General features: G+C 40.9%; 1 protein-coding gene across 1 annotated transcript in view; it reads right to left on the bottom strand.

Moving 5' to 3' along the window:
* The window catches only part of MYO18B (myosin XVIIIB), a 1,019,172-nt gene that overhangs the window by 80,987 nt on the left and 913,216 nt on the right, over positions 1-24,969 (bottom strand). The window contains exon 41 of the mRNA XM_075320057.1: positions 2,220-2,353. Coding sequence (XP_075176172.1) covers positions 2,220-2,353 — 134 coding nt within the window. The remainder of the gene's footprint in view (positions 1-2,219; positions 2,354-24,969) is intronic.

Here is a 24,969-nt window from a genome sequence, read left to right as displayed (position 1 = left end):
AAGTTCAAATCACCCCCCATTCAGACCATTGAAAATGAAAGGGTTAAAAAATTCAAAATTATATACATATTTGGCATCGCCGCATTTGTAAACGCCGAATCTATCAAAATATAAACTTAATTAATCTGACCGGTAAACAGTTTAGCGGCAAAAAAAATCCAAACACCAAAATCATGTTTTTTGGTCGCTGCAAATTTTGCACAAAGTGCAATAACAGGCGATCAAAATGGAGCATCTGCACAAAAATGGTACCATTAAAAATGTCATCTCGAGACGCAAAAAATTAAGCTGTCAGTGAGCCATAGATCCTGAAAAATGTGAATGCTACGTGTTTTGAAGATGGTGCTAAAAGTGCGCCACTTTTTTTGGACAAACATGTGAATTTTTTTTAACCCTTAGATAAAAGTAAAGCTATACATGTTTTGTGTCTACAAATTCATCCCAACCTGAGACATTACACCAACACATCAGTTTTATCATATAGTGAACACAGTGAATAAAATATCTCAAAAACAATAGTGCTATCGCACTTTTTTTGCAATTTTTCCGCACTTGAAATTTGTTTGCCGTTTTCCAGTACACTATATGGTAAAACTCATAGTTTCATTTAAAAGCACAGCTCGTCCCGCAAAAAACATGCTTTTATATGGCAAGATTGACAGACAAATAAAAAGGTTATGGCTCTCGGAAGAAGGGGAGCAAAAAATCCCCCAGAAAAATGGAAAATCGTTCGGGGGTGAAGGGGTTAAAAGGTGAAGGCCAGGGAAACCACTGGGTTCTGGGAAATGGAGTAGCCAAACATGTTTGTATAAGGCTAAGACACCACTTTGCGTTCATCTACTTGCAGTTCTAAATGCATATTTTGGGCTTAATTGATTTGACCAAAGTTGCCTTTTTCAGAAATTTAGCGCTGAAAACGCATGCGTATTTACCGCGTTTTAGATGCGTTTTCAGCGATTTTTACATGCTTTTTCCCCTGCGTTTTCACAGATGCGTTTTGAAAATCAAGACACTGCTAAATAAAGCTTAAACAGTTAAACACAATGAAAAAAGAGAAAAAAAAGAAACACATAGATTTTTAGAAATAATAAAGAAAATAGAAATATTGAATAAAATTATAGCGGTAATATACTATTTATTGCAAAAATAGCAATAAATTATAATTTTTTAGTAATTTAAATGTCGGACTATGTGTGTGTGTGTGAAGGGACATATGAAATCATTATTTTAATGTTCAAAAAGCGTGCGTTTTGGTAGTCCAAACGCATGTTTTCTGCTCATAAAAAGCAGGTAAAACGCAGGAATTTGAAGGAATCTTGGTTTTTGCCATTTCTCATTGACTTCAATGTTAGTAAAACGCACCCAAAATGGCAAAAACAATTGACATGCTGCTTCTTTGAACGCATGGTTTTTGCCACAAAATATGCAAATTAAACGCAGCGTTTAGAAACGCAAAGTGGGGTCTAGAAATCCCCATTTTACATAGACTTTGCTGTGAAATCAAAACGCATGCCTTTTGGCATAAAAAAGGTGCTTCTCAAAACGGACCTTAAAGGCACCTGAAACGCAGGTGGAAACGCAAAGTGCGGTCTTAGCCTTAGTCATTTTGGAATTGCCAGGTAACTACTAACAGTGCGATTGGCATATACAGGATCCTTTCTAAGAACACTTTTTTCTACTCCGTTGTGTCTTTACAGCTCAGGTGAACTACCGTGCAGTGAAGTTTGAACAGGCAGTGGATGGCTTAGGAGATTTTAGACATATCAAACAATTAGATAAGCAAAAATATCCATGAGAGTGAATATTAGTAATACAAAAATACATGAAAAGTAAAGCAAAATTGAAAAACCATGGAGAAACCTATATGGTAACCCATGGAAGGTGTGCAGTCCACATCAAACAATGCAGAGGAGGTGCTGTTCATAAACTAGAAACCCATCAGAATGAACTGCCCCAGTTAACATACGGCAATGGCAACTTACAAAAAATATTTTCTGTGGTATGCGGGGCAGCTGGGGTCTTATAAAAAGGTTACAACATTGAGGTGCAAGAGGACTTAGAGTGGTGCAGTTTCTTTATACGGGGAAACCCAATGATCACTCTTTAAGCTACAATATCTGACAAAATCTATGGGCGTAGGGGGTCCTGTTTTTTTTAAAAAAAAAGCAAAACATTTTTTGTTATCTCATAAAATTACAAATAGCAATAAAAAAAACTACCTTTCAGTATCGCTGTCATCACTGGATTCCACTTCTTCTAATGCAGCCTGTAAGTCAGCAATACGTCGAATTGATGTTTCTAGATCAGCTTGTAAAGTCTGTCTTACTGCCGTGAGCTCAAATACTTGCGTTTCCTATAACAAAAAGTGTAGAGATATAGATTAATACTAGATTAGACCCATAGTGACAAGGCCTGAAAGAGCCTTAATGACCAACCATTTTTTGTTTGCTTGATTTTGCCTGTTTTTAACTTTTGTTCCACTGAGTTGGCTGTATGAGGGTTTGTTTTATAAGGGAAAAATTGCAATATTTTTAGAGATGTTTTGTGATGTATATAAATTACTACATAATTTCTATTAAAAAGGTTGTGATGCAATTATAGCCATGTTTGTTTTAATTTTTTTGTTTTTGATATTTTTTTACTGTCCAGAATTCAGATCAAATTTCAAAATCAACCGTTTTTTTTTTTTTTTACTATATGTAGTACATGTAATAAAATGTAATTTATATGAACAAAATGAGATTTTTTTTGTAGTAATGACTTTTTTTATAACTATATTTCAGTTTTTGTGCAGACTTTTCATACATTTTTTTTTTATTTTGTTCATTTTTTTCCACTTTTATTAGGATATCAATAAGAACCCTATTTGCATTGGAAAACTGGTCCATAAAATATCAGAAGTCACTTGCAGTGCTGATCTAGGACTGGTAGTTCCTATCAGATCTGCTATGTTGAGGGAGAGACTTGTCAATCATTTCATTGGCAGATCCCACAGAAGCATCAGCAGTGCTCAGTGAGCACCTTGCAACTAGTAAAAATGGATCCCCAGCTGTGTCTGACAGCCAGGAACCATATATGCTTTTTCGCAATCGCAGGAGTTTTAACGCCAAGCCACAGGGTTAAAGCCCAAGACCAAGCACAGTGAATTTTCAGTGTTCTGTCATTATTTTGTAAAAGAAAAACTGATCTTGAAGTTAAATCGTATGGTGAGTGAATATGGCACAATCCAGACGTTTAAACAATTGCTGTAACCCATTTATTTGGGCTGATCATTATTATTTCATCTAAATCTGCCATTCGTTTGGTAAACCTGACTAAGAGTTAACTAATATTTCCCATAAAACAACCATGATAACACACACAGCTGGGGACTGCAGCTTCCAGCCATTTGCGCTGGGTATCATAAAACGGGGAACCATACGCCAATTGTTCCAATTATTTATTTATTTTTACACTCCACTCCAGGGAACCAGACAGCTAATGTGAGAGCAACCAATCACAGACGCTGCAGTCTGACTGCAACCGATCATAGATGCTGTCAGAGAGGGTGGGCGGGGGAAGCAGTGAATATTCATAAGGTTTAATGAGCGGACCCAGAAGCAGTGTGACAGCTGTGTGGAAACTTGGTAAGTATAACTGTCCTGCTTTAAAACCTATTTTGCTTCCTTTTTCCTGTTTTTTTTATTCGTAGTTTAACCTGAACAGTAACAAGGACAACCCTGAAAGGTTCATGTTCAGGTCCATGCACGGACACTAGGTTTACAGTTCAGGTTCATCCATCACTACTTAAGATATACACTACAGTTTAAAATTTTACAAAAGTTTAGGGTCACTTAGATATTTCCTTATTTTTGAAAGAAAATCACTTTTTTTTTAATGAAGCTAACATTAAATTAAACAGAAATACACTCTATACATTGTTAATGTGGTAAATGACTATTCTAGCTGCAAACGTCTGGTTTTGAATGTACATAGGTGTATAGAGGCCCATTTCCAACAACCACCACTCCAGCGTTTTAATGATACATTGTGTTTGCTACCTGTGTTAGAAGGCTAATGGATATTTAGAAGTCCCTTGAAAATCCTTGTGCAAGTATGTTAGCACAGCTGAAAACAATTTTGCTGATTAGAGAAGCTATAAAACTGACCTTCCTTTAGTTGCTGCTCTGCAGCAGAAGACACTAAACGGAACAACAAAAAACAGGAAGTAAATACACAGTGTTCTCGTACACTGCCTCACAGCACAGCTGGGGAGCAGAGCTGCGGGGCATGTAAGGAATAGTCAGGCGAGCCAGGTCAAGCACAGTACGGGCAGAAGGGGGACTGGAGAAAAGAGCAGAAGTGGAGTCAAGGTAAGGCCGAGGTCAGTACCAGAGGAAGCAACTGAGTGGGGAGGTAGGAGAGTGGACAGAGGACTGGAGGGACAACTAGGGGATGGAACACAGACAGGGCACGGGGAACAGGAACAGACGGATCAGGATAACACTTACAGGATCAGCAATCACAGGCAAAACAGCGCTAAACTTATAGCCGGCGTTGGTTCACTGGAAATGTCAGCTTTTAAGGCATCCAGGCTCCGGATGTGAGGCCCGGGAGAAGGCTCCACCCCCCAGCCATGTGGACGGGGAGGCGAATCATGACAATTACATTTGATAGTTCCATTAAACTCTCAAAATGGCCAGAAAAAGAGATCTTTCATGTGAAACTCGACAGTTTATTCTTGCTCTTAGAAATGAAGGCTATTTCATTTTGAGAAATTGCGAAAAAAAACCTGAAGATTTCCTACAACGGTGTGTACTACTCCTTTCAGAGGAGATTACAAACAGGCTCTAACCAGAGTAGAAAGAGAAGTGGGAGGCCCCGCTGCACAACTGAGCAACAAGACAAGTACATTAGAATCTCTAGTTAGAAAAATCCATGCCTCACAGGTCCTCAGCTGGCAGCTTCATTAAATAGTATCCACAAAACGCCAGTGTCAACATCTACAGTGAAGAGGCGACTCCAGGATGCTGTCCTTCAGGGCAGAGTGACAAAGCAAAAGCCATATCTGAGACTGGCTAATAAAAAGAAAAGATTAATATGGGCAAAAGAACACAGACATTGGACAGAGGAAGATTGGAAAAAAGTGTTATGGACAGACGAATCGAAGTTTGAGGTGTTTGAATCACACAGAAGAACATTTGTGAGACGCAGAACATCTGAAAAGATGCTGGAAGAGAGCCTGACGCTATCTGTCAAGCATGGTGGAGGTAATGTGGTGCTTTGCTTTGGTGCTGGTAAAGTGGGAGATTTGTACAATGTAAAAGAGATTTTGAATAAGGAAGGCTATCACTCTATTTTGCAATGCTATGCCATACCCTGTGGACAGCACTTGATTGGAGCCAATTTCATCCTACAACAGGACAATGACCCAAAGTACACCTCCAAATTATGCATGAACTATTTAGGGAAGAAGCAAGCAGCTGGTATTCTAGCTGTAATGAGGTGGCCAGCCCAGTCACCAGATCTCAACCCTATTGAGCGGTTGTGGGAGCAGCTTGACCGTATGGTACGCAAAAAGTGCCCATCAAGCCAATCCAACTTGTGGGAGGGGCTTCTGGAAGCATGTGGTGAAATATCTCTAGATTACCTCCTCAAATTAACAGCTAGAATGCATAAGGTCTGCAAAGCTGTAGATGCTGCAAAGGGAGAATTCTGTGACGAAAGCAAAGTTTGAAGGCGAAAAATATTATTTCAAGTAAAAATCATTATTTCTAACCTAGTCAATGACTGGACTATATTTTCTATTCATTATGCAACTCATTTGATAAATAAAAGTATAATTTTTCATGAAAAAGACAAAATTGTCTGCGTGACCCCAAACTTTTGAACTGTAGTGTATAAGTGCATAAAAGTTACTGTTAAAGACTCACAGATAGTGTTTAAACCATCCCCATCTATATTGCACAAGTAGATCTAATTGTTGGTTCCAGGTCGCTATGTCTGTGAATGCTGATGCATTACAGATTTAGTTAGCCCGTATTGTGCATTACCTTAAAAGGGTACTTTACACGCTGTGATATTGGTACCGATATCGCTAGCGAGCGTACCCGCCCCCATCAGTTGTGCGACACGGGCAAATCGCTGCCCATGGCGCACAACATCACTAACACCCGTCACATGGACTTACCTTTCCTGCGACGTTGCTCTGGCCGGGGATCCGCCTCCTTTCTAAGGGGGTGGTTCGTGCGGCGTCACAGCGACGTCACACGGCAGCCATCCAATAGCAGAGGAGGGGCGGAGATGAGCGGCCGGGACATGCCGCCCACCTTCTTCATTCCTCATTGCCGGTGGACGCAGGTAAGGAGATGTTCGTCGTTCCTGCGGTGTCACACAGCGATGTGTTCTGCCGCAGGAACGACAAACAACATCGTACCTGCAGCAGCAACGATATTAAGGAAATGAACGACGTGTCAACGAGCAACGATTTTTCACGTTTTTGCGATCGTTGATTGTCGCTCATTTGTGTCACACGCTGCGATGTTGCTAACGGCGCCGGATGACCCTGACGATATATCGTTAGCGATGTTGCAGCGTGTAAAGCACACTAAAGAGCTAGTGGAGGCGAATGGATAGTGCAAATATATATATATATATATATATATATATATATATAAATATATATAATTTTTTTTCTATAATCCATATAATCCAGTACTGGATGTTACCTGTTTAAGCTTAGATGATTAGAAATAAACATAGTCCTACTGATTTTTCTTTTATACATTTCTTGCACACATCTGCAATTTAAAATGTATTAAAAAGTATCTATAGATTGACAGTGTATCAAAAATATACAACATGTTTTCTGGGGACTTTCTGGCATTTTCTGTTTGGCAGTAAATCAAATATCTTATAACATTCGTGGGATGCTTTATTGAATCATCTGTTATAAAGCTTAGAAAACAGCTAATGCATAAGTCATCCACAGCCCAGTCAACTATTGCATCTTGGCAGAGATCAATATTTCCATATAAGTTATGGTTGCCAAGATATAGTGCATCATGGTCCTCGCAAATATAATATATTCCAAGAACAAATTAATGCAGAGATGTCCACAAAATATTTAAGACCAGGTTATTCTACAACCAAGACATGTATAGCACTGTATTGTAACTTTATGTACTGTCAGTGGAAAGTTTCCAGCTCTTAAATGGGTATTCTATGGACATGCTTTGCACCAACCCCTCCATTTAGCATGTTCTAAGGGTACCCTGGCCTTCACACTTTAAGCACTACATATGGGACATATTGCTTCATGGAGCTTAGAGTGTGGCCAGTGGACCAGGCTAGTAGAGGATAGACAGAAGATGGTCAATACCAAGAGGTCAGAATCAAGAACAAAATATTAATGCTGTTGGGTAGTCTAAACATAAATCCAGGTCAAAGACAGAATTAAACTAAGTCAGAGCAGTGGAAATAAGGGAACCTGAATCAAAAACATGCATGATTGGCAATTGATAGCAGGGAGGAAATTAAATGGTGTGTAACTCTATCCAAGACTTAGAGCAGGAAGTTAACAAGACACCAATGTTGATGAATTAATACACAAGCTCTGTGCCTGAATGATACAATAAGTCCAAGAATGCTAAAAAGAAATACTCCACTATTGCCCAGTGTCATCCACAAAACAGCTGCATTGCCTCCTAATTAGTAATGGACTGTAAAAGTCTGATTCCGCACTGGTTACCTAATACACATGCACCAATTCCAGGCCCGAAGTTATCAAAGAACTCTGGATAATTATCTGGATCTGGCCATCTAAGTGATTAAAAAAAAAATAAAGAAAATAAGATTAAAGCATGTGCGTTATACTTACCACTCTGCCGTAACACTACTTCCAGGGACGCTCATTAACCTCATGCATATGCACTGCTTTCCCAGCAGTCCCTGAGTCTGTGATTGGTTGAAATCAGACCACACCCCCACTATGTGTGACAGTGTGTCTGACTGCTTGGAATCACATATGCTGTGTCCGTCTCTATATTGGTGTAAAAAAAAAAAATAATTGGAGTAGAGTCCCCCATATTATGATACCCAGCACACATAAAGCTGTGTATATAAATAAAGGGGACCCATGTGGCTTTTTTAAATATTACTTAAATAAATAATCTTAAAAACCAGCATGCGGCCCCACCCTAACTTTGATACCCAGCCATGATAGAGTCGACAGCTTGGGCCTGGTATTCTAAAGTTGGGGAGGCCCATGGCTATTGCCCCCCCCCCCCCCCCCCATGGCAGAAAACCATACTGGAAGTCAAAACTGTTTTGTGCATTTTTTTTGCCAAGAGATGTAGATTTGGTGCTGAAATTTATACACCAAATTCCTGCACCAAATCTGCCTCTCCTGACAAGAAATTGCATCAAAACGAATGCATTTGATGCAGTTTTGATGTGATTTTTGCCAGGAGAGTGGGTGCATGCTTATAGTGTATACATTTCAGAACCAAATCTGCATCTCTTGGCAAAAAAAACAACTCGATTTTCTTTCAGGAGATGCAGGTCTGTGAACTCAGTATCCTCACCTAAGGTGATGTCACTGAGTTCAATGAGGTGACCTGAGGTCAGTTAACCTGAGGTCACAGGTGGGTTACTGTGGGAACCTCCAGCTGTGACTGCAAATAAACTGAGTGATGTCACTGCCGATTGCTGCATCTCGGCCTGAAACCACACTGTGCAGACATGTTCTGTGCCTGCGCGTTGTGACTTCTGTATGTATGTAGCAAATTATGTCTGAACTGGGTGTTTGGAGTTAATAATGAGGTGAAAGAGGGTTGGGGTTTTTTGTATTTTATTTCAAATAAAGGATTTTTTTCGTTGTTTGTGTTTATTTTTTTTTACTTACAGATTAGTAATAAGGGAATCTCTTAGACCCTCCCCAATACTAATCTACTAATCTAAAGCTCATTGGCAGCGGTGATCTGTCATTAACTCCTTTTTACCTCAACTGCCACCACCACTAGGGCAAATGAATTGAGCTAGGTAAAGTTCCGGTATTCTCACATCTAATGGATGCAACAATTCTAGTCAGCTGCAGGCTGCTATTTTTAGGTGAGGGGGGGGGCAAGTAACCATGGACTTCCCCAGCCTGAGAATATCAGCCCTCAACTTTAGTTTTATCATGGCTGGGTACAAAATTGGTATTATTTTGTATATTATTATATTGGGCAGATTAAACTTTGCAAAGGAGGTATGAATCAAGCCGCATACAAGGTTATCCTGTAAAAATAGTTGCTTCCTCTTGCTCAGGCAACGTTCCCCAACTCTGAGGACTGTTTTTACCAGCCAAATAATGCACTATGCCACATTGCTAGGTCAATCAATGTGTGAATGAAGGACCACCACATCAAAACCCTGTCATGGTCAGCCCACTCTCCAGACCTGAACTTCATTGAAAACTTCTGGAATGTAATCAAGATGAAGATGGATATTCATCAAGCCATCAAACAAAGAAGAACTGCTTACATTTTTGTACCAGGAGTGGCATAAGGTCACCCAAAAGCAGTGTGAAAGACTGGTGGAAAGCATGCCAAGCCGCATGAAAGCTGTGATTAAAAATCATGGTTATTCCATAAAATATTGCTTTCTGAACTCATCCTGAGTTAAAACATTATTAGTATTGTTGTTCCTGAATGATTATGAACTTGTTTTCTTTGCGTTATTGGAGGTTTGAAAGCAATGCATTTTTTTGTTATTTTGACCATTTCTCATTTTCAAAAAATAAATGCAAAATTTTTTGCTTGGAAATTCGGAGACATGTTGTCAGTAGTTTATAGAATAAAAAAACAATTTACATTTTACTCAAAAATATACCTAAAAAGAGAAAATCAGAAAAACTGACAATTTTGCAGTGGTCTCTTAAATTTTGCCAGAGCTGTAGTTTCATCACGTGAACCATGCATAGCACGTGTACCAACTTGCTGACCTTTAAAGCCACCACCAGGTTACACCCATTGTTGCAAATGACCAGGATGGGTTGCAGGTGCAGTGGAGAGAGCCATTGATCGATCTTCTCCTTTATAACTTGCCACAGCTCTGCTGCAGTGTGTGCTTTGTGACCTAAACAGATCAGCCTCAGCAGAGCGTGTTGCCGCTTTGCCAATGCGCTGCTGCACAGCTCCCAGCTTGGCAGTAATGGGGAGAGTAATTCAGCAGAGGATGAGGAGCAGGAGGAGGAGGGGAGATAGGAAGTGGCATATTATGAGGTGGAAACGCTGGTAGAAATTGGGCCAGCTATTTTTGGCATTGGTAGGATGTTACAGTTTGCGAATTTGTCCCAGCCTCCACAAGGATCACCCAGTGTGCCGTGCGTCGTCCCTGTCCACAACAACTTGTCCATGTGTCTGTTGTTAGGTGGACCTTCCTGGTTATGGCGTTGGTCAGAGCATGCTTGAGATTGTGTAACACATGCTTGTCATTTTGGGTTTTGCTGAAATATTTGCAGAAATTGATATCCCAAGCAAAGCAAACTTTGACCCCAAAAATATTGTGGAGAAAGTACAAGTGAGTACTTTGTACCAGGCAGCACAAAATGCTAGAGTCCTGCTTTATATTTGCAAAAGCCACTAGCAAAGCATGCATGTGGCTGAAGTGGACAGGACGACACAAGTCAGGCTGTGAAATCCTAACTATTGTGGAAACAGAAATGGTGCTTTACTGTATCAGGCAGCAGTAAATGCTAAAGTCCTGCTTTGTAATCATTTGCAAAAGCCACTAGCAACGTATGAATGTGGCTGATGTGCATGGATTGCACAAGTCAGGCTGTGAACCCCTAAATATTGTGGGAACAGGTCCCTATTCCCAACCTATTCCACAACCTATTCCCTCCCTGCTGTGACTTTGTTCAGTGCTATCAGCTCTTAGCAGAGCTATTGTATTCTGGTTTCTGGACGGTACTATGGAGGTAGCAGCACACACTGCTTTAAACACTGTCCCTGCTCGGAAATGTGTCCCTCCAAACGCTACACTGACCTACACTGCAGGCAGCCCTGAAAAGGGTGGACTTTTTGTGTTATTAAGAGGCCTACACTCTCCATAGCATCTGCTCATTCTATCCCTACGCTCATACAATGCTGCATTCGGAAGCAATGTCCGTAAAATGGCAGCGTAATGTCTTTTATAGACCCTATGACGCTGAGCGGCCAGTCAATCACAGTAATACCACAACCAAGATGGCTGCAGCATTACTGTGACTGGTTAAGATGCCAAGCATGTTTAGTGGCTGCAAATCAGCTGCCAAACATGCTGGGTGGGACATCCGAATATAGTGAGGCGTATACACTAGTACTCGCAATATTAGGAATAGCCCGAATACCGTACTATTCTGCAAATAGTGAATAGTAATGAATACATTGTTTCATCACTAGCGTAGAATAAAATCACTTTATCAATCATTCCTGGATTCATTTTTCCTTACACATGGTAGAGCAGAATTAACCCCTTTCTTCTCCTGCTTTATCCTATTTGAGTATCCACATGGTCTGCAGCAGCCATCGTACAGCTATATGCCCTTCATAGTTGTGACTCTCACAACTACCTCAGGTGAGCAATTCCCTGTATTATCTATCCTAATACACCGGTATAAGACCCTATATTGTGCCTTTTTGTCACTCCAGCATCTACTGCAAGAGGTAATCCTTAACACAGGAGCTGATGCTCCTTAGCAGAATCCAGAAAAGGAGAGTATATAAAGTAATACCCAGAATATGATTTTACAGAGACAATGAATAATAGAAAACAGGTGAGGGAATTAGACCACAGAGCACCATGTCACTGGTTCAAACCACAAGGCATGACACAAATGCAGATTCACTCATCTCCATTCAGAAAATGACTTTATGTTTGGCACTTGCTAGGAATTGGTCCCAATTAGTGTTGAGCGAGTAGCTGAGTATTCGTACTCATTATGCTGTTAGTGAGTACTGTCCGCTACTCGCATATAAGTAGCAGGTAACCCGAAAGCCGTGCTATTCGCTACTCACACGAAAAATGCGGCTTTCGGGTTACTAGCTACGTAGCGAGTATTTCTCATTGACTTACATTGCGCCTCCTACTTGTAGCAAATATGCGAGTAGTGGACAGTACTCACCAACAACTCTCTCAACACTAGTCCCAATTGATTGTAAACAATTCAAAATTTCCAATATGATGATTCCTCTCAGCAAATGAAAGCTTTTCATAATAAGAAGCCACTCAGTGGAGTTGAGTGAGAGGCAATGTACCTTGTGATATCTACCTCCACTACAAAGAATGCTCAAAATCAGGATGAAATAATATATTGTAAAAACCAAAGAACACAATCAAATAATGGGGATATTAAACCAACTAAATATAAACCACCAACAACATATGCATATAAATGTAATAGTAAAGTGGGACTCCTGGAATAAGCACTGCAAGTGTGAAACGTGCGTTGGGTGTGTGGGAGACCATTACGCTTTGTCTACCGACCTCTTTATAGGTATACTATATGTGACCATGGGATATTTATTGTTTACCTGTTCTTCTTTGGTACTTTAAACAACACACTTGTGTTTGTATTTTTTGTCTGTTTGTTATACGGTATTATTATATTATTCCCATTGGTTGTTATTATCAACACGATATAGGGGGGTTGTTTGACTTGGTGTTCTCAACATAAATTTACATCTACCCTTCTGTGGGGGTCTGTTTTTTGGAGGCATACTGTTATGTTTGTGATTTTAAATAATTTTTATTCAATAAAATTCTATTATTATATGCATATGTTGTTGGTGGTTTGAAACAATATAGGGTCAGACAGGAAATATTTCTATAACTCAGTAAATGTCCAAACCTTCTCATATTTCCAATTAATCTCATCAGCCCATTTCTTTGACCCGCAACACACATCCGTTTAATTTGTACGTGTGCGGTACGTATTTGCACGTACCGGAGACACGTACACACGGAGACCCATGTTATTCAATGGTAGATGGCACACACACGTAAAATCACACGGAACGTGTGACCGTGTGGTAAGTACGTGTGTGCACTTTTCTACACGGACAACATGTCCATTTTTGGCCGGCAGCACGCAGGCACGGACCCGCTTTAGTGTATGGGTCCGTGCCTGCACGAACCGCACACGGAGTATGTCCGTGTTTAGCACGTTTCGTGCGTGTGCATTTTTACACTAGCGATCTTATTTTTTGTTTTTTTTAAATTAAATTCAGTATACTTACCTTTTTTTTTAAGAACACAAACCAGCAGAGTAGGATACATTCTTACATTTTCATAGATTATGATATTGCATATATGATAATTTCAAAATAGAAACCAGGACTATATCGATTTTCAGGGCATAAATCGTATAATGTATAGCGAAACAAGAAAGAACCCAAACGATCAAAGCCCAATAAGATTAAGAATCAAATTCATACAAAAAGTGATTTTATTATTATTGACAAGTGTTTCTCACAAGTATTTCGGTGGACACAAATTATGCATCATATACATCATATAAAACTCAATTTTATACAGCGGAGTTGTGTGGTTGTGACCACCATAGCATATCCTGTTATAATATATAGCCTCTAGTCATGCTCATAGAGTCTATATTGGTATGACAAAAGGTATGTCTGTTCAAAAATATCCAGCATATGTGTCTATATATATACTGATATACACTTTGGGTTAGCTTTTTACAATTAGACAGCAGGGGTCACTATATACCAAGTTACCCGATGGCCAATAGCCAAAAGGGAGCCTCTGCGTCATAGGCTGGATATTAAGATCATGCAGACCTCTAATCAGCTATACCTTATATATAGAGTGTATTTACCATTGCATACTAGAGATCTCATACATGTAGTTTTAATAAATAAACAACGGGGGTCACTATGTCGTGAATTTAACTGGTCATCAATGTGTAGCCAAAAAGGACCTATGTATCGTATACTAGATATCCAGCTAGATATACAGGTCATGCAAACCTCTACTTAGCACCTATGTCTCATGTACTAGACATCCAGCTAGATATACAGATCATACAATCTTCAATCAGCAATGCCGTACTAGATATCAGAACTAGCAGACAAAGTATACAACATGCTATACCATGGATTTTACTGGGAATCAAAATACAACCATAAAATTACATGGATTCTGCCATTGATTTGACCAATATTAATTATATAGCCAAAAAAAAGATCCATGTATCATATTTTAGATGTCCACCACAGTATTCAGGTCATGCAAACCTCTACTTGGCAATACTATACTGGATAGCAGAGCTATCAGACAATCCCATATATTGTGGCATCTCATACCCATCAAATCCACGGGTCATTTGACACTGCATGCTGGACTCTTATAGAAATAGTCTATGCAGATAACCAGCAGGGGTCGCTATCCAAGGATTATACTGATGATCAATATATAGCCAAGAGAGACCATTATGTCATATGCTAGATATCCAAGTCATAATGACTCAGATCGACATCACCGCATTGAGGCCAAAACTACCTAGGCTACCGTTATCACAGCATGTCATATACATCAAGTCATAGTGGTCACCAAAACACACAAGTTGTAGTTACCGCTGTGTAAGTAAGACTCCCGACACGTGTTTCGGCTTCTCAACCTTCGTCAGGGGGCGTGTCTAATAACCTTTTTTTTTGCTGTTCTCAGTCATACTTACATTGGGGCTCGGTTTTTTTCTTCCCCCGGCTCATACCGCTCCCCGATCACCAGCGCGGCGAGGAATAGCTGTGCAGAGAATACGCGGCAACAATTACTTTGAATATGCCGGCCGCTCATTAATCAATCTCATATTCCCTGCTTTCCCCACCCACAGACGCCTGTGATTGGTTGCAGTCAGACACGCCCCCCACGCTGAGTGACAGCTGTCTCACTGCACCCAATCACAGCAGCCGGTGGGCGTGTCTATACTGTGCAGTAAAATAAATAAATAATTAAAAAAAAGGCGTGCGGTCCTCCCCAATTTTAATACCAGCCAAATAAAGCCATACGGCTGAAGGCTGGTATTCTCAGGATGGGGAGCCCCACGTTATGGGGAGCCCCCCAGCCTAACAATATCAGTCAGCAGCCGCCCAGAATTGCCGCATACATTATATGCGACAGTTCTGGGACTGTACCCGGCTCTTCCCGATTTGCCCTGGTGCGTTGGCAAATCGGGGTAATAAGGAGTTATTGGAAGCCCATAGCTGCCAATAAGTCCTAGATTAATCATGTCAGGCGTCTCCCCGAGATACCTTCCATGATTCATTTGTAAATTACAGTAAATAAACACACACACCCGAACAATCCTTTATTAGAAAAAAAAAACACTAACAAATTGCCTCGTTCACCAATTTCATAAGCCCGAAAAAGCCCTCCATGTCCGGCGTTCTCCAGGATGGTCCAGCGTCGCATCCAGCTGTGCTGCATGGAGGTGACCTGAGCTGCAGAAAACACCGCCGCTCCTGGCAGCTCCACGCAGCTAATGAAGGGAATAGCGCGATCAGCTGAGCTGATAGAGAGTTAGATAGATAATAGAGTTAGAGGAAAAATTCAAGCATGGAGGACATTTTGAAGCAAGAACAGGATAAAACCCACATGCTGGCTCTCAGAACCAGATGAATGTCGATGGAGACTGAAGTACAAGCAGTAAATTTGCCAAAAAGGGGAAATAATATTACAGTCACCTAAAGAATAGTCTGGTATATTCATCTTAGGTTTGGAAATAGTCAGTTGAAGTGCTGCAGTGGATTGGGCATAAGTTTGTTCACGATGTTGATCGGCTCTGCAAGGCCCTGAACCACCTTGATCAGCTCTGCAATTGATTGAACACAGCCAGTAATATGGCCATATTTTTATGGGTCAGTTATACTGTAAGAAAGCAATGTTAGTGGAAGGTTACCAACTCTTAAAAGGGCTTCTATAGACAGGCTTTGTTCAACACCCTAAGTATAGCATGACCCTGGCCTTCACCCTTTAAACATTTTACTGGGATCTGGAAAGCTCCCACTCTATGGAATGGCTGTTGACTGGCAAAGTGGGCTAGTAGGGGATAGTTATAAAGTTCCACCCAAGGCTCAGAGCAGGGACTGAATCAGACAACAATGTTTGGATCAATTCCCAAAATGTTAAGCAGAAGTACTGTAGTGTTGCCTCACATTGCCTGCAAAGAATGAATATGGCTTAAAAATTTCAGCACCAAATCAGCATCTCTTGGCCAAAAAATGCACAACAACGGTTTTCATGCCGTTTTGGTGCGGTTTTCTGCCAGGAGGTGCAAATTTGCTGCTGAAATCTGGTGCAGACATTTCAACACCATATTCTTGCACCCAATGTACACCTCCTGACGAAAAAAATCACATCAGTATCGCATCAAAAATGCATGGTGTTTTGATGCGGTTTTTTTTTTGCCAGGAGGTGTAAATTGAGTGCAGGAATATGGTGTAAAAATTTCAGCACCAAATCTGCATCTCTTGGCAAAAAGACACATTTTGTCAGGAGACGCAGGTCTGTGAACTCAGTGACCCCACCTGAGGAGAGGTCATTCAGTTCAATGAGGTCACCTGGGGTCAGGTTACCTACGATCAGAGATTGAGGACCGTGGGAACCTCCAGATGTGACCACAAATAACCTGAATGATGTCCCCACTCAAAACTGTGGCTCAGTCTCTACCTAAAGCTCACAGCGGGCGGTCATGTTCCATGCCTGTGTGCTGTCACTTCAAATGTAGCAGAAATGGAATCATCATGAGACTTTGTATGGATTATATCAGATGTGGGTGTTTTGGGGGTTAATAAAGGGGTAAAAGAGGGTGTGCTTTTTGTATTTTCTTCAAATAAAGGATTTTTTCGGTGTTTGTGTTTCTTTCTTTTCACTTACAGATTAGTAATGGGGGGTCCCATAGATGCCTCCTATTGCTAATCTAGGGCTTAGTGGCAGCTGTGAGATGTCTTTAACCCCTTATTACCCCAACTGCCACCGCACCAGGGCAATCAGGAGGAGTCAGGTAAAATCCCCGGTGGCTGCAGGATGCTATTTTTAGGCTGAGGGGCCCTGATAAACATGGGCCCCACAGCCTGAGAATACTAGCTGCCAGCTGTTGCCTTTATTATGGCTGGGTGTCAAAATTGGGCTGGACTGCACAACATAATTTAAAATTATTTATTTAGATAATTTTAAAACAAAAGCAGCATGTGGTTGCTCTTATTTTAATACACAGCCAAAATAATGAACACAGCTAAGAGCTGCAGCCTGTAGCTGTAAGCTTTATCTATGCTGGGTATCATAATATGGGGGACCCTACGAAAAAAATGTATTTTTATACCAATCTAGACACATACAGCGTCTCTGATTTGTTGCAGTAAGACACACTCTTAGGGGTACTTTGCACACTACGACATCGCAGGTGAGATGTCGGTGGGGTCAAATTGAAAGTGACGCACATCCGGCATCGCAGGCGACATCATAGTGTGTAAAGCCTAGATGATATGATTAACGAGCGCAAAAGCGTCGTAATCGTATCATCGGTGTAGCGTCGGCGTAATCAATAATTACGCTGACGCGATGGTCCGATGTTGTTCCTCGCTCCAGCAGCAGCACACATCGCTGTGTGTGAAGTCGCAGGAGCGAGGAACATCTCCTACCGGCGTCACCGCGGCTCCCGTAGGATATGCGGAAGGGAGAAGGTGGGCGGGATGTTTACATCCCACTCATCTCCACCTCTCCGCTCCTATTGGCTGCCTGCCGTGTGACGTCGCAGTGACGCCGTACGACCCTCACCCTTAATAAGGAGGCGGGTCGCCGGCCAGAGCGACGTCCCAGGACAGGTGAGTCCATGTGAAGATGCCGTAGCGATAATGTTCGCTACGGCAGCTATCACAAGGATATCATAGCTGCGACGGGGGCGGGGACTATCGCGCTCGGCATCGCAGCATCGGCTTGTGATGTCGCAGCGTGCAAAGCCCGCCTTACAGAGGCTGGTGACGCATCTCACTGCAACCAATTAGAGACGCCAGCACTGCTGGTAGGTGGGGGAAGCAGTTCATATGAATGAAGATAATGAGTGGCCCCAAAAGTAGAGTGAGCAGCCTCGGAAGCAGAGTTACAACTTCGTGAACACCGGTTAAGGATAAAGCGCTTGATTTATTCTTATTTTATTTCTTTGATTTATTCCTTAAGAACTCTTGATCCAGGGATTGGTGCTCGGGTTCTTTTGAACAACTAAAAAATAAATAAGCAAACAGAACATAAATCCATATGTGGATTGGAAACTCACAAATCTTATTCTGGAATTGCAGTCTTCTGGCATAAAAATATACAATGGTTTTTAGAAACATGCAGTGCAAAAGAATACAAAATCAAAGAGGTAAAATGGTGAACATAATAGTCACAGCCTAACTGGCAAGAAGGTGGTTATAGTCCACCCTCACTCTTTTACACAAGGAGACAGTGAGCCATTAGTTGTAAGCATTCAATCATGCTTATGCGGTTTCAGTTTTGCAGGTTCACTCCACCAGTTTAAAGGGACTCTGTCAGCAAGTTTTTGGTATGTAATCTGAAGACAACATGCTGTGAAAGTTAAAACAGAGAATTCAGCCGTGATTCTCTTATAACACAGTGTGTTTTTGTTTACCTGCAATGTTAGCGTAAGCTTCTTAGCTTTAACATTAGTCGGACCCAGAAGCGTGTGAGCTCAGGTCCGACTCCGCCCCCTTCTGGGATTAGCAGCTTTTGTCTATGAAAATGTCAACTAAAAATCTGGTGTGGGTGGGGGCAGCTGTATGGCCTCTGCTACAAGCTAAATCTAAAATCGTTGATTCTGTCAAAATGGCTGCACCCAGTAATCTAAGTAATACATTGATGGAATGGAACCAGAGTCTCTTTGCCTACAAAATGCCACTCTGAGATTAGGTAGCAAATACCTGATGACAGATTCTCTTTAGAAAGTTGCTTTTAGAGGAGATTTCTCTGTGCAAAAATGGAAAATTCATGAAGACAGGTCATTTATACACCAGTTTTAATTCAGCACTAGCTAGAGTAAAGCCTGCTTTACACGCTAAAAGATATCTTACGATGTGTCGGCGGGGTCACGTTGTAAGTGACGCACATCCGGCATCGTAAGGTATGTTGTAGCGTGTGACAGCGAAGTGCAATTGCGATTGAAGTCCAGGAAGTGGACGTTCGCCGCCCACATTGAGGTCGTATGGAAGGTAAGTATGTGTGACGGGGGTTAATCGTTTGTGCGGCACGTTCAACAAATTGAACGTGCTGCACATATGATGGGGGCGTTGCAAATCGCATACGATATCATATGCGAAATTGCAACGTGTAAAGCAGGCTTTAGGTGTGCCACATTTGGGTGGCTAGCACAAGAAACACTGATATCCATTACTGCAAAAACTGGCTAAGCCACTAATAAAAAGAAAAAGTAAGGCAGAGCTTTGCAACTAGGGATGAGCAAATCTACCAACATTTGTACTTCGCAGTATGCTCAAATTTGTCCAGGTAATTTAATTTACTCTCCAGACCCCCAGAGGACACTAAAAGTTGAAGTTAGAAAAAAAAAATACTTTACTCAACTAGCTGCTCATCTATCTCACTGTCTGAAATCCCAGCTTTTTCTTTAATTGACTCCTTCAAACTTCAGTCTTCTTTGGGGCCTTGGGTGACACACGTCACAACATCCTAACACTTATGTCATGAATGCAAATCACCTCAAACAGATATCTTCACAGACAAATACAGAGGCAATTGGGCTATTCATGAAGCTTACAAAACGTGAATAAGCCAATTATTTTAGCATTTTTAGTATAATCTATGTACTAGAATCTAAACCTTGCCTAACGTTTTCTAAGAGGACTTATTTCCTTAAAGCCGCTTTACACGCAATGACATCTCTAACGAGATGTCATTGAGGTCACGGAATTCGTGACGCACATCCGGCCTCGTAGGCAACGTCGTTGCGTGTGAAATGCACGAACGACCATTAACGATCAAAATTACTTACCTAATCGTTGATCGTTGACGCGTCGTTCCTTTCCCGATTATCGTTGCTGTTGCAGGACGCAGGTTCTTCGTCGTTCCTGCGTCAGCACACATCGCTATGTGTGACACCGCAGGAAAGAGAAACATCACCTTATCTGCGGCCGCCCGCAACGAGGAAGGAAGGAGGTGGGCGGGATGTTTGTCCCTCTCATCTCCGCTCCTCCGCTTCGCGGGCCACAGCGACGTGGCTAGGCAGGTAAGTATGTGTGATGGGCCCAACGATATTGTGCGCCATGGGCAGCGATTTGCCCGTGACGCACAACCGACGGGGGCAGGTGCTTTCACCAGAGACATCGCTAGCGATGTCGCTGTGTGTAAAGCCCGCTTTAGCTTTAACCCATATGCTTGAAATTTAAATAATAAATGATGTTACTTGAACCAAAGAATTTCCACTTCTTATTCAGTTATATAGACTAGTATAAAACCTTTATTTAATGCATTTACTTCTAAAAGTATCTGGTAAAATCGCTTAACTTATAGTTTCACACATTGAGAGCTGCAAAATCCACATTTAGGAAATAACTGAATGTGTTTATTTCTTGCTTGTTTTTTTTAAAGCATTTATCAAAGAGAATATTAAAATGATATAAGAATTCTAAATATTCGCTGTCTCCCGTGCGAGGTGAACTTATAATATGACATTAGGTGCTTGGAGTTGCACTTTCTCTCTGAAATTTCTTGCACAAAACACAGTGTACCAGTGCACATTTAACATGATTAAAGCTGCCAGCTGTAAAATTGCCATCTCGGCAGTGACAGGGTGAGAGATGATTTGTGGTGCATGGAGCGACAGCCCTGGGTGCTGCAGCCAGCAGACTGTCAAAGTAAATAATGCAAACCTGGCTACTGTGGGGTGAAGAGGACTGGAGGGGAAACAAAGCCACATTATAAACACATGCACATAAATCCCCTAATTCTGCACCATTCTACTAACAATCCTGGTCACTGGTATGTGATAGAATCTATCTGGGCTAACACATGATAAAAGATTTTACAATAGCAACCAAATAGATTGCATGTGCCACTTGTCTAGTGCCACGTACAAGTGAAAATCCAACAATCATCATCCTCATCCTTTGTAGAATTCAGCTTTAAGCAGAATCATTCAGCATTGAGACATCGCGGGATAATGAACAGCTTTATGTAGAACGTAAAGCAACCATTATCAACATCATCACAAACAAGAGGATTACAGCATAGGTCTGAGTCAAGCAAATCAAAAGACATACGGTACAGTATTAACAAGCTCAAATAGTTAACACAGCACAATCTGTTCTCTCCTCAACACTGTTCCTCCACAACATAAGCCAGCAGCTGAGATATACGTCAACAACATCCAGTGGGACAATGTTAGATAGAGATGAAGGAACCCAAGCAGTAAAGTTTGGTGTTTGTACCAAACTCAGACTTTACAAAAAGAAAATCAGCGTTCGAGCTTGCAGTTCAGGTGCTGTACGTATGCTAACCACTTGATCGTGCATTTCTGTGATCTGGTACGATTGGTGCTTAGCTCATTACGAGCAGCTTGCAGTACTTGAATGGCTCACGCTGGGGGTAAAATCAGTCTTATCGGATGTAATGTGTACAAAAAAAAAAAAAAAAGAAAAAAAAAGTCCCATCCTTACTCACCCGGAAGTGTTCTGTCTATGACTGGCTGCATGTGGGCAGAGAGCCGAACTGCCCAATCAGTGACTTCCAATGAGGTTTAGCTCAAGTCCAGGTCCAGAATAGAACTTTATTTGAAGTCCAGCTGAACCCACCGAGCCCAAACTTCAACGGGTCCGCTCATCTGTAATGTTAGGCTATGTGCGCACGTTGCGTACTGTCCTTGCAGAAATTTCTGCAGCGATTTGAACAGCACACGTGCGCTTCAAATCGCTGCAGAAACAGTCAGTAATGAAAAAAAAAAAGCCGATTTCATGCGCTCTGACTGTAGCCCCTCCCATAGAAAGAGCGGGAACTGCAGGCAGAGTGCACGAAAGAAGTGACATGTCACTTCTTAGAATGCACGCTCTAATACGCCACTTGCGCACGGCTCCTGCATAATCTTCATAGATTATGCAGGGGATGCAGGACGCATGCAGTTACGCTGCGGTGAAGATCGCAGCGTAACTGCATGCAATTACGCAACGTGCGCACATAGCCTTAGAGAGTTGCATTTTCAGCCATTCAGAATATTGATATAAATTACCATTATGCTAGAGCCCATATGCATTTCTGCTGCTTAAACACACATTATTCTACAGGTCCAATCTCCGCCCTATAGAAGTGAGCAAATTTGTTTGAGTGGAATTGAATTTTTTTTCTACAAAAGCTCAGATTCTCCAGAATTATTTTTTTTGCAGTTCGCTCGATTCAAATTAAGCAAAATAGCAATCAGTTTAGTTTAGAAAGGATCTGCCACAAGATTTTAATAAACAAATTACATAAATTATGAAACACATTTCTTAGACATGATGAGGTTGATGTGCTTATCTTGAAAATACATTTCAATGTAGCTAGTTTATTATTTAAATAGTTTATATTTTATGCTTGCTTATGTGATAGCATCATATACTGCAGCACTTTACAGCTATTAATGTCCCTTCTTGGGATCACAATGTTAAGCTGCTTTCACACTACGTTTTTTTAGCATGCGTCATGAACTTTTTTTTGCTGTAAAAGTGGATCCTGTTTTTACAAAAAGAAAAACGCATGCAAACGCATGTGTTATTTTGCAGGATCCTGTCACTTGAAGTTTATGGGCGGGCATTGAAGTCATGTGATCAGGAGTGAGGGGAACTGAACGTAATAGACTGGAAGCCGGCATCTGACAGCTGCGGACGCTGGTAACCAAGGTAAACATCGGGTAACTAAGCAAAGTGCTTTGCTTGGATACCCGATATTTACCTTGGTTACGAGCGTCTGCAGCTGCTAGGAGCTGGGCTGCCTGCTCCCTGCACACGTAACCAAGGTAAACATCGGGTAACTAAGCAATGTGCTTTGCTTGGTTACCCGACATTTACCTTGGTTATGAGCGTCCGCCTCTCTCAGGTGGGGGGAGAGTGGGAGGGGGAGAGAGGGAGGGGGAGAGTGGGAGGGGGAGAGAGGGAGGGGGAGAGAGAGACTGATCATGCCAGGCTGGTTTCTGGGCATGCTCGTTCACATGCGTTTGCATGCAGTATAGTCAGGATCCAGTGAAAAACAGTATTTGGGCGCAGCTCAAAAACGCTACAAGTAGCGTTTCTGAAAAAAGTAAAAAAACTGCAAGTTGCTGGATCCTCACTATAACGCACGCAAATGCATGTGAACGCATGTTGACGCGAGTCCATTGCAAATGCATTGAAATGAAAACGCATTTGCACTGGATCCATTTTTGCGTTTAAAAAACGTTCATGACGCATGTTAAAAAAACATAGTGTGAAAGCCGCCTAATCCCTATTGGTAAGACATTTGAGTGTGGAGGGGAAATCTGATGACAGATCGGCTTTACATGTGCCACTGTCTTTTAGAAGTAATATAATAAGCCATTCAAGTAATCCTTACATTATTACAAGGATTTGGCCACATTTACCCACAAAGCTTTAAGTCTCAAAATATTTGTCAATTTAAATTATTAAAATTCGGCACCAAAAACAGATATTGCAAATGCATGACAAAAATATATATATTAATCAATTTTAAAAAAATATTTGATTTTTATTGATACATAATTAAAAACATTTTATACTAAAATAGTGGCAAGTACATGCATATAAGAAAGTTCTGAAGAAACACATCTGGAACAGGGTTTCACATTAGTGGTATGAACATGTATATTATGGTATAATCACAACTGAGATATAATATACAATAATGTAAGATAAAGTGCAAAAATAACAACGTGCAAAATCAGCTGTTTAACCATATAATAAAAACAATCACAGAAGGGTGACCCACAGACTCTGACATACGCTTCACTCAGGGCTTTCTCAAGCAGTGAGAGAACACTGATGAAACATAATGTACATGTATGTTATAACTGAGTAGTGATTACACCATAATATGAATATTCATAACACTAATGTGATACCCTGTTCAAGATAAGATTTTTCCTGAACTTTCTTATGTGTATGCACTCTCCACTAATTTAGTATAAAACTTTTTAAATTATGTATCAATGAAAATCTTAATATTTTTTTTTTTAAATTGATTACTATTTTTGGTGATGTTTCATCTTTTTAAGTGTAGTCATATTATGCTGCGGTGAATTTTCTTTATCACACATTATATTTCTTTGGTGTAGTATACCGCAGACTTTATTTATTGTACTGTATTGGTGAAACAGATGGAAAAATATTGATGTAAATGCATTTATACAGCACACATTTTTCATGGATAAAAATGTGAATGTTTTGGTCTATCAATGGTGATAGTCATGTCCCAATGGTTAGTGTGGTATTGTAGTGTGGGTCCATTCATTTCACTGGAACTAAGCAGCCTTATCAGACATACCCCATGTAGATTTCTCTAATTCTGTACAATATGTAAAATGTACCATTGGCCAATAGACACTGAGATGTTACCTACACCATTGACCATCACGGACAAGACTGTTCTACCAATCATCAAGCGCCAGACTGACTATACAATTGATCCCTAGACACTGAATGTAAACTATTCTATTGACCACTACATAGCAGGATTCTGACATGCTACTAATGAGCACATAATAGAGATGGGTGCATAGGGAAATATTCGGGTCCCAATTATGCTATCCGAATACAGAGTACTATTCCAGTATTTGTCATGAATAACGAATCTAACATAAGTCAATGGGAAACCTGATCATTTATCTTGAAGGTTTCCTAGAAAAATCCTCAGGTTCTCCATTGACTTGTATTAGAAGTGTTATTCGTGATGAATGCTGGAATAGTACTATTCGGACAG

This window comes from Anomaloglossus baeobatrachus, chromosome 1 (genome assembly GCF_048569485.1).
Source record: "Anomaloglossus baeobatrachus isolate aAnoBae1 chromosome 1, aAnoBae1.hap1, whole genome shotgun sequence".
In the NCBI taxonomy this organism is placed as follows: Eukaryota; Metazoa; Chordata; class Amphibia; order Anura; family Aromobatidae; genus Anomaloglossus; species Anomaloglossus baeobatrachus.
The sequence above is the reverse complement of the archived record's forward strand: the minus strand, read 5'-3'. Positions and strand labels throughout refer to the sequence as shown.